At 36.6% G+C, this 17,712-nt stretch overlaps 1 protein-coding gene across 4 annotated transcripts in view; it reads right to left on the bottom strand.

Moving 5' to 3' along the window:
- Positions 1-17,712, bottom strand: part of LOC127438667 (E3 ubiquitin-protein ligase RNF123-like) — a 228,276-nt gene that overhangs the window by 156,312 nt on the left and 54,252 nt on the right. For 3 of the 4 annotated variants that reach the window (XR_007896785.1, XM_051694399.1, XM_051694401.1), the window contains 5 exons: positions 16,483-16,570; positions 14,384-14,471; positions 12,713-12,797; positions 4,722-4,748; positions 1,714-1,853 (listed from right to left, as the gene is read on the bottom strand). Coding sequence is in view for 3 of the 4 variants with exons in the window: in XM_051694399.1 (XP_051550359.1) it covers positions 1,714-1,853; positions 4,722-4,748; positions 12,713-12,797; positions 14,384-14,471; positions 16,483-16,570 (428 nt within the window). In the remaining variant the exon portion in view is untranslated. The remainder of the gene's footprint in view (positions 1-1,713; positions 1,854-4,721; positions 4,749-12,712; positions 12,798-14,383; positions 14,472-16,482; positions 16,571-17,712) is intronic. The other variant, XM_051694400.1, reaches the window with a different exon arrangement.

Here is a 17,712-nt window from a genome sequence, read left to right as displayed (position 1 = left end):
CAAAAAACAATGTGAACAAATGCTACAATTTATTTAATAATAATATCTCAATATGTTAAATAACCATAATGTTAATTAAGTCTTTATTATTACAACTGTTATACAATAATACATATACAGAACAACCACTTTTAGTGTTTGAATCAATCATACAGTATCTTGATAACGGTTTACTTAATAATCTCATTCCATATCTGGATTATTGCTGCAATATCATAGAGGATACATTTCCTCCTCTATGATATTGCATTATATTAGTTTTGTACAGTATGTTAACTTAATAGCCAAAATACTTGGACATACATGAATGAGAATAAACCTGAAATAGGAATGTGTTTCAGTCACAATGCACATTATGTAATTTAGAGATGATTTAGAGACACTTAGAATGTTACAAATGGCTATTTCTATTTAAATAAATGTTACATTCTTAAAATGTACTGTTTGTCCAAGAATCCTCTTGCAGCAATGCAGGTCTTTGGCATTTAGAAGCTGCTAGTTTAGGACCTATGAGGAGTCTGTTTCTCAAACTAGAGACTGTGATTTACTTGGGTCGTCCACTTCCCTCTCTATCCTGGTTAGAGATTCTTTTTTCAAAACAGTAATGCATGGAATAGCCTTCATCTCTCTAAAACAATAGCCTTTAGGAGAAAATAGAATTTCAAGAGAAATGTGTTTCTTTTTGCCTATTTTTAAAACCAAAATTTGACTTGCAAGTGTAAAGCAACTTGTAAGAACTCAATATCTCAGCAAATGGGGGAAACCCCCACTGTACTGTGAGTTCCGCATGGTAGCGCAACCATTTTCAATTGTTCTAATAATAAGACAATTTTCTTGAGTACCAAATTAGCTCTTTAGAATGCTTTTGTAAGGAATAGCTGACACAGTATATGCTCTGTATGCTTGTACAGAGCAGTTATCTGAGTTACTGTAGATTTTGTCAGTTCGAACCAGTCTGGCCATTCTCTGTTGACCTCTCTCATCAACAAGGCATATCTGTCCACAGAACTGCCACTCACTGGATGTTTTTTTGTTTGTTTTTGGAACCATTGTGAGTAAATTCTAGAGACTGCTGTACTTGAAAATCCCATGAGATCAGCAGTTACGGAAATACTCAAACCAGCCCGTCTGGCACCAACAATCATGCCACGCTCCAAATCACTGAGATCACATTTTTTCCCCATTCTGAAGGTTGATGTGAACATTAACTGAAGCTCCTGACCCATATCTGCATGACTTTATGCACTGCACTGCTGCCACACAATTGTCAATTAGATAATTGCACGGATGATTGTTGGTGCCAGATGGGCTGGCTTGAGTATTTCTGTAACTGCTGATCTCCTGGGATTTTCACACAAGAATTTACTCAGAATGATGCATAATAGCATTCTGAGATGCAGGTTGGTGCTGTTTTGGCAGCACGAGGGGTACCTACATAATATTAGGCAGGTGGTTTTAATGTTGTGGCTGATCAGTGTGTGTGTGTGTGTATATATATATATATATATATATATATATATATATATTAGTTATTACATTAGTTTTATAATGTTGTTATACACAATTTTGCTTCTCAAGCAAATTTATCTTGCCGTTTAAAATTTTTACTAGAAAACAAGTCAAAAACACTGATTAAGGAAATTATTTTCTGTACTGTAGCTCAGCTGATAAGCTCAGTAGAAGGTTTTTGATGGGACAACACAAGTTTCTTACCTCCTGTATCATGCCGATAAATTCGGAGAAGGCCCAGTTGAGCTGGTTTAAGACACTGTTGAGGAAGCTGGCAGCCATGTCTTTATCCTGACTGAGCAGTTCAGCCATGTGTCTCTGCAGCAGAAGTGATGGGCACGGCTCTGTAGCCAACCAGAGAAGAGCATAATCATCCAGTATGTCAATTATTAGCACGAATATTTTGCAGAATAAAGTGTGTAGATGCTTTCATAAACTATAGCATTAGTCGCATCTCCTTTTATGTGAGGTAGCAGTTTTTGTAATGTTTAAAGAATACGAATAGGTAGTAAAAGGCCTTATTCAATGCATGAGTTTGGGGCAGGACAATCTGTTTGTTCGAACAATGGCAGACGAAGGGAGTGTTCGGGAAAAAGTTGTTTAAAAAAAAGCGTATTATTAAAATCCAGTTGCGGTAGTAGCGCAGAAATGACGCACTTCAGCTTTAAATACAAAACAGAAAGAACAATGTGGGAAAATATAAATTATTGTATTAATTCAAACCAAAACCCATATTACTCAACAATAAGACAAAACCGACAAATACCAGAAACCAACATCATCTGTCGCAGGAGAGTGGATACAATCTGTCACATTTTAACAGAGTGGCAATGCTGAAATAATGCAATAGTGAAACAACAAAAAAGAGAGCTGATGGGAAACCATCACCCTCCCCAGCTGCTTTATTACTATCTGACCATGTCTGGTGAACATAGAAAGGCCGTTCTCTCATTACATGCACACAAAGAGGACACTGGGTAATTTAATACCTTTTCTGGGAAAGCACAGTGATCGCAAACATGCTAAAAGCCATGGAGCACATTGTTAAAAGCAAGAGCGAGCAATGGCAATAAAGCCCTAACTAAAGCTAATGATTAGATGTAGGGGTGCAGGTCTCAGAGACACAACCTTCATGTTTAATTAGATGAAGTCAGGTTTGCTAATTGCTAAGTGGCTGCTTGGAAAATAGGGGCTTATTGGGCAAAGAGGAAGGCGTATACATAGAGAGACAAAGAGAGAGATAGAGACTGAGGTGAACTTAAGGGATGTTTTTTATGGTGTCAATGCTGCATCACCCATGATTTAGGACTCTGGTTTTGGAAAGGCAAGTTCCCACTGTTCCTCATTAACTTTGCCAACAGTTGCAAGTGCACTGAGGTTGTGTCTAAACTAAAGTGCTATGTTTATGCAAAAAATTTCTTCATATTCATGCGCCATGTATATAACATTATTTTTTTTTAATATTCTTTATAATTTGATAATTTAGCATTTAATTGCATTGTTTGAATATATTTATTATATTATATGTATTGGCAACAATTACATAATAATATAATACCTTATATAATATCATAATTATAATGTTTGTTAATGATATTTCAATTCGCCAAAACACAAAAATCCCTATATTTATTTTTACTAATAAAAGCGGTGAACTGGTATTTTGTGGCCATTAATGTCATTAAAACAAATTAATAAATAGGCACAGAAAATGATCTAAGATCTATAATCTATATAAAATGATTTTCTGTCAACAGAAAATCAAAAACATCAAAAGCTAAATTAGTAACAAAATAATCAGTTTTCCTAATGATTTGACAAAATATTATTTCATTTTATTCAATATATTTTTATTATATTAAATGTGTCAAACACTTTATGATAACTTTTATAATATCATAATTATAATGTTTCTTAGCAACCTTTACAAAAATTTTCTTTGATTACCATGGTTTCCAATAAAATACCAAACAATAATTCAAAGCCCCTCACACTCCTGAAAAGTTATAGGTAGGTCCGTGAGAAAATAAAAATATATTATCGAGAGAAAAAAAGAAAAAAATCCGGCACACTACCATAGCTTGCAAAACACAATCAAGAATTTATTTGTGACATTTCGGTCACACGACCTTCATCAGGCATACATGTAAGCAATGGCAGTGTGCGTGTTTTTTTTTTGTTGTTTTTTTTTTTTTTGTCTTTCCAATAAAGTACCAAAAACCATGTATTTATTGTTACTACAATAAAAGTGTTTTTTTTTTTTTTTTTTTTGGCCATTACAGTCATTAAAATTAAATAAATACAGTAAATAAATACATAAATAAATAAGCACAGAAAATGCAAAATAAAAAATCTGGAGATCTAAGATCTATGTAATCTATAAAAGACACTTCAATGTCTACAGAAATCTGAAACATCGCTTCAAAAGCAAAATTTGTTACCAAATAATCTGTATTTTACATTTGAGAATTAAGCATTTAATGTCAGTTCTTTTTAAGTATATTTATTATATTCCTTTAAAAAATTTACTATGATAACCATAGCTTCTCTTAAAATAATAACAAAAAAAATCCTATTTTTATTGTTAGTACAATAAAAGTGTGGTAAATTGGTATTTCTTTGCCCATTACGATCATAAAAATAAATAAATAAATAAGTCAGAAAACAAAGATGCTGATAGGCTGCTTTCCCTGTTTGTAGGAGATAACTCTTTTAATTAATTAAATATAGTTACTATTGTACAAGCATATTACATTTATTAAAGTAATTTACTAGTAGTTAATGTCTTTAGTCAGAAACTATGGTTAGCATGGTAAACATTTGTAAAGGTAATGGAAATTATTAGAAAGTATTACTATTATATGCATTTATTTCATTCAACTAATTTGATTATTTCATTCTACTAATTTGGAGTAGGACATAAGAGGTGAAACATTAATCACATGGTAACTGGGGACAATTAGGAAGCAAAAGCCACTGCAGACAAGGACGAGGCAGAAGAATGACCTTGGTGAGCAAATGGACAAAACTGGGCAAAACTAAATCCTAATCTAGCTACTGGCCAGCACTAAGACTAGTTTAAGACACAATCCTAAATGCAAGTCAGTCTGCTGTGAGCCAGTATGGCAAAATCAGAGCAGACCCGCACAAAGGATAGTGTTGCTAAGGGTCAACGGAAGGTGAGGATAAAAACAAAATGCAATGAAACTTACTTTGAAAACTAGCAACTGACAGATCTTCTGGATGCCATGCAAATGAGAGTAAAGAAAAGATGGAATAAGCACTGGGGAAAAAACTCATCAGGCCAGGGAAAGAATTCATGCATCACATACAAGACAATATCAAATTTCAAGACAGTACCCAAGTGTACTTTCGAAAAGTCTCAACTCTGAGGAATAAATTACAAAGATAAGCATTAGGGCTCTGATTAAGTGCTATTGTTGAAAGCCATAATTGACCCTTTGCTAAGCCCCACTCCCTTTAGTTACTGGCAAGCCTCACAGAAATGGACATTTCTATGAGCAGGGCATAATTCAGCTAAATGTGGTCAAAATTGAATTGACATTACTATTAAATGAGCTGAAATAAAGTGTGATATTGCAAAGCATTTTTATCTGCAATTTACTAGAGTATGTGAACAAAATTAGAGAACAGTGTGTCCTTTGAGACAGGGCTTTACTTTAGAAGCTTTACTTTTGTTATCACAGGAAAACAAAAAAACATAGTACTTACTTTGATGAATCATTTACAATGAGACCAGGAACATGTACTAATGAAAATTATTAAAAAATAAATAAATAAATAAATGTTTGTCTATAAAATTGGTCATTAAAATGTAATAACTTGCCCCACTTCTCATTTTTTTCTCTGAAAAAAAATAAAAATAATAATAAATAAAAATCTGCTGAAGGCATACAGTATTTAAGTACTTGAGTTCCGCAACAGCTCTCCTGTGCTCGTTCTCGACTTGAATTTGAGTCATCTACGCTCAAACTCCTTCACAATGTCTCACACTGAAACATCGTGAAAGCAAAGATTTGCTGTAGAACTTGAGTCATTAATGCTAGAATTCACATCATAAAAGCAGTTCATGAAAAAGATCATTCACAATGGCTAGTGCTGAAACCTCGCAAAAGCAAAGGTTTGTGGTAGGACTTGCGTTGTTTGTGATAGAACTTGCAATGTTCACGCTAGAACTTGCATCATAAAAGTAGTTCATAAAAGAAGCTAGGTCACAATGGCTAGCGCTGAAACCTTGCAAAAGCAAAGTTTTGTGGTAGAACTCGTGTCATTTGTGATAGAACTTGCAATGTTTATGTCAGAACCTGCGTCATAAAAGTAGTTCATAAGAGAAGCTAGTTCACAATGGCTAGCGCTAAAACCTCAAGAAAGCAAAGGTTTGTGGTAGGACTTGCGTTGTTTGTGATAGAACTTGCAATGTTCACGCTAGAACTTGCATCATAAAAGTAGTTCATAAAAGAAGCTAGGTCACAATGGCTAGCGCTGAAACCTTGCAAAAGCAAAGTTTTGTGGTAGAACTCGTGTCATTTGTGATAGAACTTGCAATGTTTATGTCAGAACCTGCGTCATAAAAGAAGTTCATGAGAGAAGCTAGTTCACAATGGCTAGCGCTAAAACCTCGAGAAAGCTAAAGTTTGCAGTAGAACATACATCGTTTGTGATGGAATTTGTGTCGTTCACGCTAGAACTTGCGTCATTGAAGGTAGTTCATAAGAGAAGCTAGTTCACAATGGCTAGCGCTAAAACCTCAAGAAAGCAAAGGTTTAAGGTATGTGATGAAACTTCGTCGTTCACGCTAGAACGTGCGTCATAAAAGTAGTTCATGAGAGAAGCTAGTTCACAATGGCTAGCGCTAAAACCTCGAGAAAGCTAAAGTTTGCAGTAGAACTTACATCGTTTGTGATGGAACTTGTGTCGCTCACGCTAGAACTTGCGTCATTGAAGTAGTTCATGAGAGAAGCTAGTTCACAATGGCTAGCGCTAAAACCTCAAGAAAGCAAAGGTATAAGGTAGAACTTGCATTGTTTGTGATGAAACTTCATCGTTCATGCTAGAACCTGCGTCATAAAAGTAGTTCATGAGAGAAGCTTGTTCACAATGGCTAGCGCTAAAACCTTGCGAAAGCAAAGGTTTGCGGTAGAACTTGTGTCGTTTCTTGACCTGGTGTCTCTCATAAACTACTTATGAACTACTCACAGAATACTCTTATGATACTTTTGGGTGCTTTTTTAAACTTTTTCTTTTAAAAGTGAGTCACTATCAACTGCACTTGTATTAAAAACATGGAAAAGAGCACTCTTTAAAATATCTCTTCGCTTGTTCTGCAAAGGACAGAAAGTCATACCATTTAGGAACAACATGCGGGTGAGCTAATGATGAAGCCCCAGCATCTTCTGCGTAATTAGAAATTATACCTCAAGAACAGGTTGGCAATGAGTGATTAAATTCAGAGTACATGGCTTTAAAGAAAATTGATAAGGGGAAATATCTGTGGCCAATGCAATGGATGCTTTGACTTAATGGATTGTCTCTTAAAGTATTGATCTGACAGTCTGCTGTAAGGAATAATGGATGTCGAGCGAATAGCCACATCCTTGCTGAGTTTATGTGTGCACGCAAGTTTGACTTTAATGAGTATAAAGTCTTAAAGCAAAGAGACTTTTTACAGTCCCACAGAACAATGGCATGATGTCAAAACTGCCCTAGTGATATCCCAGCATTTGTACTCAGTGTTCAAAATTATCGATTTGGACTTTCTAATAATGTCAGCCAAGGATGTCAACTCCAAAGTCAGGAACAGAAAACAAAAACTGCTTGTCATAACAGACAGCAATATTAAAAATCACGGAACATCTCTTATGTATAATCAATCAATAGTTGATGTAGCTTGTCTAAAATGTACCCTTCTTTTAGTGTTTTGTTATTGTTTTTCAACAAGCCAACTAACTTTGAGATGCCAACAGTGCTCGAAGAGTTTCTAAGATGAATCCATTTATTTGCTTTGATATTGTAAACTATATTTGGTGTGCTATAGGTGGAATATTTAGTGCTTTATTTTGACTGGTAAAACATTTATACAAGTGGGTTAAATGTGACATCGCTGATACAGATCCTATTTATTTAAGCAAACACAAACTTCCACACAGAAACACACATGAATGTAAAGCACATAAATGACAAGCACAAAAGAAATACTGCAAATTATTTCTCTGGCATGTCTCTGAATTGCTTCTTAAAAATCACAATAAAATGAGCAAATAAAAAAAGGAAAGAGACTTGGTTTTTACGTTACTAAGTACACAGTATACAAAAAATGTGATGGTACGCATCGTGGAGATTCTACTTTTTTATTATTATTATTATTATTTTACAAGCATCTGTATCCACTACGCATGATGTCCTACGCCTACGTAACGCAGGCATACACATGGAAATCGCTTCAATGCACACAAGGAACTCTAAAATGCAATTACTAGCTGAATCTGCAAGAACTGAAAGTGAAACCATGTAGCAAATGTAATACAGGGAGCAGGAGAGAGAAGCGTCTTTTAAGCCGGGAGGGATCTAATGTCCGTCTAATGTGTGAGATCGAGTGATCTGCTCTGACTGCGTGAGAGAATATTGAAGTTTACAGAGGATTAATGACAGTGCCATATTAATCTACTGTATATAATGCTAAATATATATAATTATGCTACGCTCTGTCAAATGTCATGTCTGATTAGATTTCATCAGTACATTTCAGTAGGGTTTTAAGTAGGTACATTATTTAACTGGATAAGAATGCACTTCCATTAAATATGTATTTTTGAAAAGAGTATTTAGATGTAATCAGAGACAATATTATTTTAGAAAAATACAGCTTTAATTTACAATATTTTAAATGTATGTATGTATTCAGTGACAGTGTGTAAGCAGCATATGTATCTAACATTATTCCATATTTTCTGCGAGGCTAATTATTAGCTAATGTTTCCATTTGGTGTCATCATTGCCCTGTTCTAGGCTGATTTTTAATTCCAGTACATCTCTGATGGATCGTATAGCACTTTAAATAACAGTGCAAAATTTTAAATGTTTTGCATATGTCTTTAAAGTAATAATAAAACTTTCAATCGTAACTTTTCTTGATTCAGGCTTAGTTTAAAGAATCGCAAACTGATCTGAACCGCAAGCTCAGTATCGTGAACCGAATCCGAGATGAGAGAATGGTTACACCCCTTGTACATAAATATATACAGCCGAAGTTTACATATACCTTAGCCAAATACATTTAAACTCAGATTTTCACAATTCCTGACATTTAATCGTAGAAAACATTCCCTGTCTTAGGTCAGTTAGGATCACTACTTTATTTTAAGAATGTGAAATGTCAGAATAATAGTAGAGAGAATGATTCATTTCAGTTTTTATTTCTTTCAATCACATTCCCAGTGGGTCAGAAGTTTACATACTGTTAGTATTTGGTAGCATTGCCTTTAAATTGTTTAACTTGGGTAAAACATTTTGGGTAGCCTTCCACAAGCTTCTCACAATAAGTTGCTGGAATTTTGGCCCATTCCTCCAGACAGAACTGGTGTAACTGAGTCAGGTTTATAGGCCTCCTTGCTCGCACATGCTTTTTCAGTTCTGCCCACAAATTTTCTATTGGATTGAGGTCAGGTCTTTGTGATGGCCACTTCAATATCTTGACTTTGTTGTCCTAAAGCCATATTGCCACAACTTTGGAGGTATGCCTGGGGTCATTGTCCATTTGGAAGACCCATTTGCAACTGAGCTTTAACTTCATGGCTGATGTCTTGAGATGTTGCTTCAATATATCCACATAATTTTCCTTCCTCATGATGCCATCTATTTTGTGAAGTGCACCAGTCCCTCCTGCAGCAAAGCACCCCCACAACGTGATGCTGCCACCCCCATGCTTCACAGTTGGGTTGGTGTTCTTCGGCTTGCAAGCCTCACCCTTTTTCCTCCAAACATAATGATGGTCATTATGGCCAAACAATTAAATTATTTGTTTCATCAGACCAGAAGACATTTCTCCAAAAAGTAAGGTATCTGTCCCCATGTGCACTTACAAACTGTAGTCTGGCTTTTTTATGGCAGTTTTGGAGCATTGGCTTCTTCCTTGCTGAGCAGCCTTTCAGGTTATGCCGATATAGGACTCACTTTACTGTGGATATAGATACTTGTCTACCCGTTTCCTTCAGCATCTTCACAAGGCCTTTTACTGTTGTTCTGGGATAGATTTGCACTTTTTGCACCAAACTACGTTAATCTCTAGGAGACAGAATGTGTCTCCTTCCTGAGCAGTATGATGGCTGCATGGACCCATGGTGTTTATACTTGCGTACTATTGTTTGTACAGATGAATGGGGTACCTTCAGGCATTTGGAAATTGCTCCCAAGGATAACCCAGACTTGTGGAGGTCTGCAATTTTTTTCTGAGGTTTTGGCTGAGTTTACCATGATGTCAAGCAAAGAGGAACTGAGTTTGAAGGTAGACCTTAAAATACATAAACAGGTACACCTCCAATTGACATCATTTTTTATGGAATTTTCCTAGCTGCTTAAAGGCAGTTCACTTAGTGTATATAAACTTCTGACCCACTGGAATTATGATACAGTCAATTAAAAGTCAAATAAACTGTCTGTAAACGATTGTTGGAAAAATTTCTTGCAAAGATGAATTCATTTTGCTCAAACAAAACTCAATTTTGCACTTGAATAAAGTTTATTTGACTTTGCACAGAATTTTGAAATTGATGTAACTTGTTTGTGCAAGATCTCACTCACTCTCTCCTCATACCCACTTTGCATGCACTCATAGCTTTGACTGCTCGCTTGCTCAACAGGGTCACAGCGTTACAATGTGCCAGAATTTCAGATAATCAGAGATGAGGGGGTACATTTTGATTGGTTGGCTATATCACGGAGCATACTGCTAATCAAAACAAGAGGAAGAAGAGAATGGGATAGTTTGTTTTCAAGAAAGGAAATGTGTAACACACCATAACCACATGTAAGTAGCTCTTTTGTTTTTTTTTTATTTAACCTTAATTATTTTAGTTTTTCTAGTCTGTAAACTGCCAACAGGCTTACTAGCTAGCTAACAACAGTATCTGGCTAGCTCTCTTAGTCTCTTAGTATGGGTATATTAGTATTTGGTTCTCTTGGCTCACTATCAAGGTTACCAAGTTACACTTACATAGCTACTAGCTTGGCCATGTTAGCTACCACTTTCATCTGAAATCAACGTAATTTAATCTCGCCCATGTAAAACTCTTTAAGAGTAACATAATATTGTAGTTTTGGGGGAACTTAATTTGACTTTTATCTATCCCACAGTATATTCTGAGAGAGCAGTTTATTAAAATACTGTAAATGTGACCAGATTACAGTCTTCCATGGATCAGTAACCACTGAAACATTTATTTTATTTTTTTTTGGTGTTGTTATTATTACATGAAATATTAAATATTAAACAAGTTATTTTGTCCACCTTCATTAGTGTACCTTCTCCTATTTTCTCATGGCCTATATGTCAGGAATGATGATAGCCTTATGTATTATAAATATTGCCTGAATTAACCAATTCTATTCTATTCTATGCTTGATAATAAATTAGAAAAGCTGTTTATTTTTTTTAAAGGTGCACTCAGTATTTTTTTTTTCCTCATATAAAAGTTTTACTTCTAAAGAAATTAATAGTAATATTGATACATATAGATAAAATCATGACCACTCATGTGAGTTCAGTCATATCAGTAACCTTTTATTCTACATGGGGCTGGCCATGTTAGGATCACATGACCACCTGAATACCACTTGTTAATCACAGTTACTGCCCTGTTATTGAACACTTTCATTCATGGATTAAATTAATCTTGGTTTACTGTGCATAGTGAATTTCTACAATGGCACTAGTAACTGAAAACTACTGTGTTTGAATGATGCAGCTTCCAGGCCACTAGGTGTCACTGTAAGCCAATACAAGTCACTTTGACATCCTTAAATTACTGAGTGCACCTTAAGTTTTTGCATTCTCCACAACCCTGGCAAAATTGATAAACGAGAAGAAATGGTAGAATAGGAAGTGGCTAACTATGTCACCAGTCATAGTTTGGGATAAATTAAATGCACAGTATACTTAACCTTAATTGTTTGAGACTGCAAAAAGTGAAAAAAGGAAATAATTCCTTAGCATTGCATGATCCCATGCAACTATATTTTGAAAAACTTACATTACAGTAATTATGTCTATAATCCATGGGGTAAATATCTCTTATAATGATAACTATAGTATACAGTATATAAATTGTATACTGAACTTAAGAGCATTGTGCCTTTCTGCTACATTTACACCGAGATGTTCATGGTTGCTGTAGCTACCTCAACTGTCCTACTGCAGAGTGCTTGTAAGCAGCTACTAATAGCCAATCTTGATGAAGGAGTCGGGACTTGTCGGAACACAGGTGGCAAAGCAAGCCAGCAGTCTTAAGTTCTGAGCACACACAGAGTGCGTACGAGGAGAGAGAGCAAGTGAAATCTTGAACACGCAAAAAACAACGGAGTAGCATAAATGTCAAGATTCTGTGAAAATTTATGTCAAACTTTATCCAAGCACAAATTTTCATTTGCTCAAAATGAATTCATCTTTGCAAGAAGATATATTGCTTTACAAAACTGAGTTGAGGCATGTACAAAATAATGGTTTTGCACTCAAAATATCATTTTACGCATGCAAAATAACTTTTTCAAATTAGTCCTTACAATTATGCTCTATTAATATTTTTTTATCATTATAATTTTATGGGGGAAAAAGATTGTTGTTTTTTAATAAAAATGTATACATTTTTTTGTTGTTTATACAGTATATTTAATGATTCTCAAAATGTATCAATTATCACTGTAATGAATTATTTTTTTATTTATATTATTTATCACAGATGTTGTTATACAATGATTTCATCAATATAAAAAAAACACATTACAATAAATAACAAAAATATCTAACAAACAGTCAAGACATTGGAAGGATAGTAAATGAGAAACTCAAGAGAGTGACTCTTGCAGAAGGAAAATAGAGAAAGGCAATGATTTAAACAGAAAAAAAAAAAAGGGTTTTAGTCAAAAGTTTGAAAGTTTAGATGGGCTGAAAATAAAGAGGTTGGTAACTCACTCTGTAGGCTGGGCAGGTTGGCGTCCTCAGGTTTGGTCTTCAGCAAATGAGGCAGTCGAGTGTATCTGTAGCCAAAGCCACAACCCTGAAAACAAGAGGAATACAATATAAAGCTACAGACTTACTGCAAAGTCTGGGGAGTGAATCCCTAGAGAGTGGAATACAGACCTCTGAAACTGCAATGACTGACAAAAATTACTATAGCAATGTTCCACGGCTGTAAATAATTAACAAGGATGCCAATGGTTTAGCCTATCTGCCTCTAGCTTTTTTTAACCAAAGTAATATTAGCAATGAGAGATGCCTTAACATCCAAAACATTTTGTAAACCGCCATCGACAAAAGTTCTGTTTTTCTTCTGCTTTTAAACAGTGTGCTTTCACTGGACTGTTCTGAGACAGATTGGTGTCAGAGCGACCAGAATTCATTCATTTTCAGTGAGAGTTAGTGATTTCATAAGACCTGAGTAACAGCAATCGTTGGTGGTGCGAACTGCCAGACACACCATCGGAGGTGAGCTTCCCTCCCTCCAGGACATATATACCAGGCGGTGTGTGAGAAAAGCTCGGAGGATCATCAGAGACTCCAGCCACCCGAGCCATGGGCTGTTCTCACTGCTACCATCAGGCAGGCGGTATCGCAGCATCAGGACCTGCACCAGCCGACTTCATGATAGCTTCTTCCCCCAAGCAATCAGACTTTTGAACTCTTGATCTCCCACGATCAACTCACCACGTGTCCCAACGAGAGCGAGAACCACATTATAGCGACCATGAAGAGGTTACCCCATGTGACTCTACCCTCCCTAGCAACCGGGCCAATTTGGTTGCTTAGCAGACTTGGCTGGAGTCACTCAGCATGCCCTGGATTCGAACTCATGACTCCAGGGGTGGTAGTCAGCGTCTTTACTCGCTGATCTACCCAGACCTCCTTGTAGCGTGACTTTTAAATAGTGATACTTAATGTAAATACTGATAGTGCAGCACAATATCAGAGTGACTGCAGCCTGGTTAAACTAAACTGCAGGTGGTTGATGAGCAAATTAATAAATTTGTGCTGAAATACCACGTGAAAAAGTAGCGAAACTGTTCAGTGAATTTACCCTTAAATGTGTGTATAACATAGGATTATGCATTTAAAAGAGTGACAAACGTATTTAGCTGCAGTATGTATAGACATTAAGAAGCTCAAACAGCAAAGAAATCCAGTGATACAACCCTGTGACCAATGATCTGTCACATTTTCACTTTCACTCTGCATGAAAAGGCAATACAGATTGAGTTGTTTTTCATAAATGGAAAAAATAGACAATACTCAGAAAAACTAAAAAATGAGTAAGAACAGAGCAATAAACCTGAAGTTAAATAAAAATAATAGACCCAGTAACACTGCCTGAAAGATTTAGAACAACGCATCCACTTTCTCCATATAATAAATGTTAAACAGCTAAATAGGAGTCGTTGGATGTCAGGGTCGTTTCATAATGCTAAATGGAAACAGCAGAGATATTCTGCGTAATGGCTCTGATATAATGCACCTATTCTGAGCTCAATCTAATGATATAATGGAGGGGAAGGAAGGGCAGAGGCAAGATGAAAATAAAGTGAATGGAAGGCAGAGAGAGAACTTGGGTGATTTAGCGGGTGTAATAGAAAAAGAAAGGCAGTGTACCCTCCAAAGACGAACCAGGATCCAGTTGGTTTGAGCCCAGGGTCTCTGTTCATACGGAGCCAGTAAGTTCCTCATCATAGCCATTCGCCTGAGAGAAATCACATTTACAACTTTATTAGATACATAAAAGCACTGCAAAATAAAGACATGAGACAGACAGTACAAACCAAAGGAAAATACAGTTTATTGACAGTGTTAGTAGCAAAGTAAGTCTCGCGTAGCAAGACCTGCAACTTTAAGTCTGGTCCAGTTTGCAGCTTTTTTCTGGCAAGAACTACTCACTTAGACACAAAAGGTCTGAATGATTGACATGAACTAAACACAGATTGTTTGGTTTTTACATGCAATTTAGGGGCAGCATTATCTGAAATGGTACAAAAATAAACAAAAAAAGACTAACATGGAAAAACATTTAGCGTTAAAAAAATGATAGTTCTTATGGTGTTCATGAGCACTTTGAGCCAAGCTCATTCACAGTGGCTCGAGTGTTCACATGGGAATTTGCTCTGTTTTCAGTGCTTAAAAAATGCTAGTTATCCGAGTATTGACGCTGACTACCACCCCTGGAGTCCTGAGTTCGAATCCAGGGCGTGCTGAGTGACTTCAGCCAGGTCTCCTAAGCAACCAAATTGGCCTGGTTGCTAGGGAGGGTAGAGTCACATGGGGTAACCTCCTCGTGGTCCATACAACGTGTGGTTCTCACTCTCGGTGGGGCGCATGGTGAGTTGTGCGTGGTGTAACGCGCTCAACAAGCCACGCGATAAGATGCGTGGACTGACGGTCTCAGACGCGGAGGCAAGTGAGATTCGTCCTCCGTCACCCGGATTGAGGCGAGTTACTACGCCACCACGAGGACTTAGAGCGCATTGGGAATCAGGCATTCCAAATTCGGGAGAAAAGAAAAAAATACTAGTTATCGAGGTGTTGATGAGCGCTATGAGAGAAGCTCGTCCACAGTGGCTCGTGTGTTCAATGTTTTTAGCGCTAAAAAATGCTAGTTCTCGCGGTGTTAATGGGCCCTTTGAGTGAACCTCATTCACAGTGGCTCAAGTGTTTATGCAGGAACTTGTTCTGTTTTCAGTGCTTTACAAAATCCTAGTTATCGAGGTGTTCATGAGCACTATAAGAGAAGCTCATCCACAGTGGCTAGTGTGTTCACGCAAGAACTTGCATTGTTTTTAGCACTACAAAATACTACTTCTCGTGGTGTTCATGAGCACTTCGAGCAAAGCTAATTCTCGGTGGCTTGCGTGTTCTCGTGAGAACTTGCATTGTTTTTAGAGCTAAAAAAATGCTTGTTCTCGCTGTGTTCCAGAGCGCTATGAGCGAAGCTCTTTCTTAACAGTGGCTCATGTTCACGCGAGAACTTTTGTTTTAGCGCGAAAAAAAAGAAGCTAGTTCTCACAGTGTTCGTGAAGATTTTTAGCGAAGTTCATTTACAGTGGCTCATGTGTTCTCGCAAGAACTTGCATTGTATTTAGAGCTAAAAAATGCTAGTTCTTTCTGTGTTTATGAGCACTTTGAGTGAAGCTCATTAACAGTGGCTAGTGTGTTCACGCAACAACTTTGTTTTTGGTGCTTTAATATGCAAGTTATCATGGTTTTCCTGAGCACTATAAGAGAAGCTAATTCACAGTTGCTTGTGTGTTACAAAAGTTTAGTTGCTTGTTTAGCGATAAAAACGAGTTATCACGTGAACATGCATGACACTGTAAACAATCTTCTCTCATGCACCCATTAACACGCAAAAAACCGTCAAGATTTTCAAAAATGACTTGAATTATGGGATGATTCTCACCAAAACCATATGCCTTCAGAAGACTTGGAATTTGACGCACAAATCGCATAAACTACATTTATGATATGTCTGGGTGCTTTTCTAAGCTCAACAGTAAGTTGTTATCCACTTAAATTGTATTGAAAAGATGGACCAGGATATAAATTAATGATATTTATTTTGTGTTCCATATAAGAAAGAAAGTCACAGGGGTATGGAATGACACGAGAGTGAGTAAATAATGACTGAATTATAATTTTTTGGTTGAACGATCCCACTTCTGCTCTCCACTGGCACTTCAATGAGAACTTGGGCAACTTACTGCTCCTCTGGTATCCTCTCAACGGCACGTAGTGACTGTGGGTAACACACGTAACTGGCCAAAGCTTGCATGAGTGAGTCTTTGATATCTGTGGAGCACAATAAATAAACAAAAAAAGTGGTTTTCATCTGGTGGGTCACAACTCAATGTCTGTTATGACAGGGTCACGTACAGCAGGACAACAGGGAGCAATGCTAAATGCCCTTAATAAAATGCAACCAACCATATAATGGTGCACAGACAGCAAAATAAAAAGTCTTATAAACTTATGAAAGTTTTTACCACAATTCTACAGTACATTATTTCTGTAGCTTGGTAGAAGCTTGCCAATGTAGACAGAAGGCAAAATGGCGAGGTTGGCGGGACATGCACTCATCCTCAAAAAACATGAATAAAATTATGCAAGGTAAAAGAAAAATATGACCCAGGCTAAGTTAAATACAGGTTACATTTGGTACAGTGTTGGGTTGCCAGTGATGTCCAATGAAAAAATGTGGTCCTGTTGCAACACCAGTTATGAAACACTGAACTATAAGAGGGAGGGTAGACAATCTTTGTGTGAAAGTGAACAACATTTGTATGCAGGCTAGTTGAATCTATTCTGCTTACGAATCAAGAACTCTTAATGATTTCTTAACGTCTCAGCTCCCCTTTAGTTGAGAAAAATATTAAGACCTTGATCGTGATCATGATCTCATAACTATAGGAGTGGTAGTGGCATAGTGGGCTAAAGCACATAACTGGTAATCAGAAGCTGTTGCTGGTTCAATCCCCACAGCCATCACCATTGTGTCCTTGAGCAAGGCACTTAACTCCAGGTTGCTCCAGGGGGATTGTCCCTGTAATAAGCGCACTGTAAGTCGCTTTGGATAAAAGCGTCTGCCAAATGCATAAATGTAAATGTAAATGTAAATGTGATAAAAGAAGCATACATACATAAAAATCCCTATTTAATCAAAACACGCCACACACAACAAAAGAATAGCTCTTCAGGCATGAAAGCATTTTTTAGCGTCAATGGCACTGGTTTTAAAATAGGTGCTTTCGTCTGTGTACAGTTCAACAGCCATGTTTAAAAATGAAGCAATCAGTGACCGAACCCCACAGAAAGCAAGATAAATACGCAAAAAATCTGAATGCATCAGCATAACAGAGTGTGAACATAATAAAAAAGCCTGCTTATGAAATGCAGTTTAAACAAATGGGTCTAATAACATCTGTTCATTTCCA

Source organism: Myxocyprinus asiaticus, chromosome 50, assembly GCF_019703515.2.
Source record: "Myxocyprinus asiaticus isolate MX2 ecotype Aquarium Trade chromosome 50, UBuf_Myxa_2, whole genome shotgun sequence".
Lineage (NCBI taxonomy): Eukaryota > Metazoa > Chordata > Actinopteri > Cypriniformes > Catostomidae > Myxocyprinus > Myxocyprinus asiaticus.
This window is presented reverse-complemented; position numbering and strand designations above follow the sequence as displayed.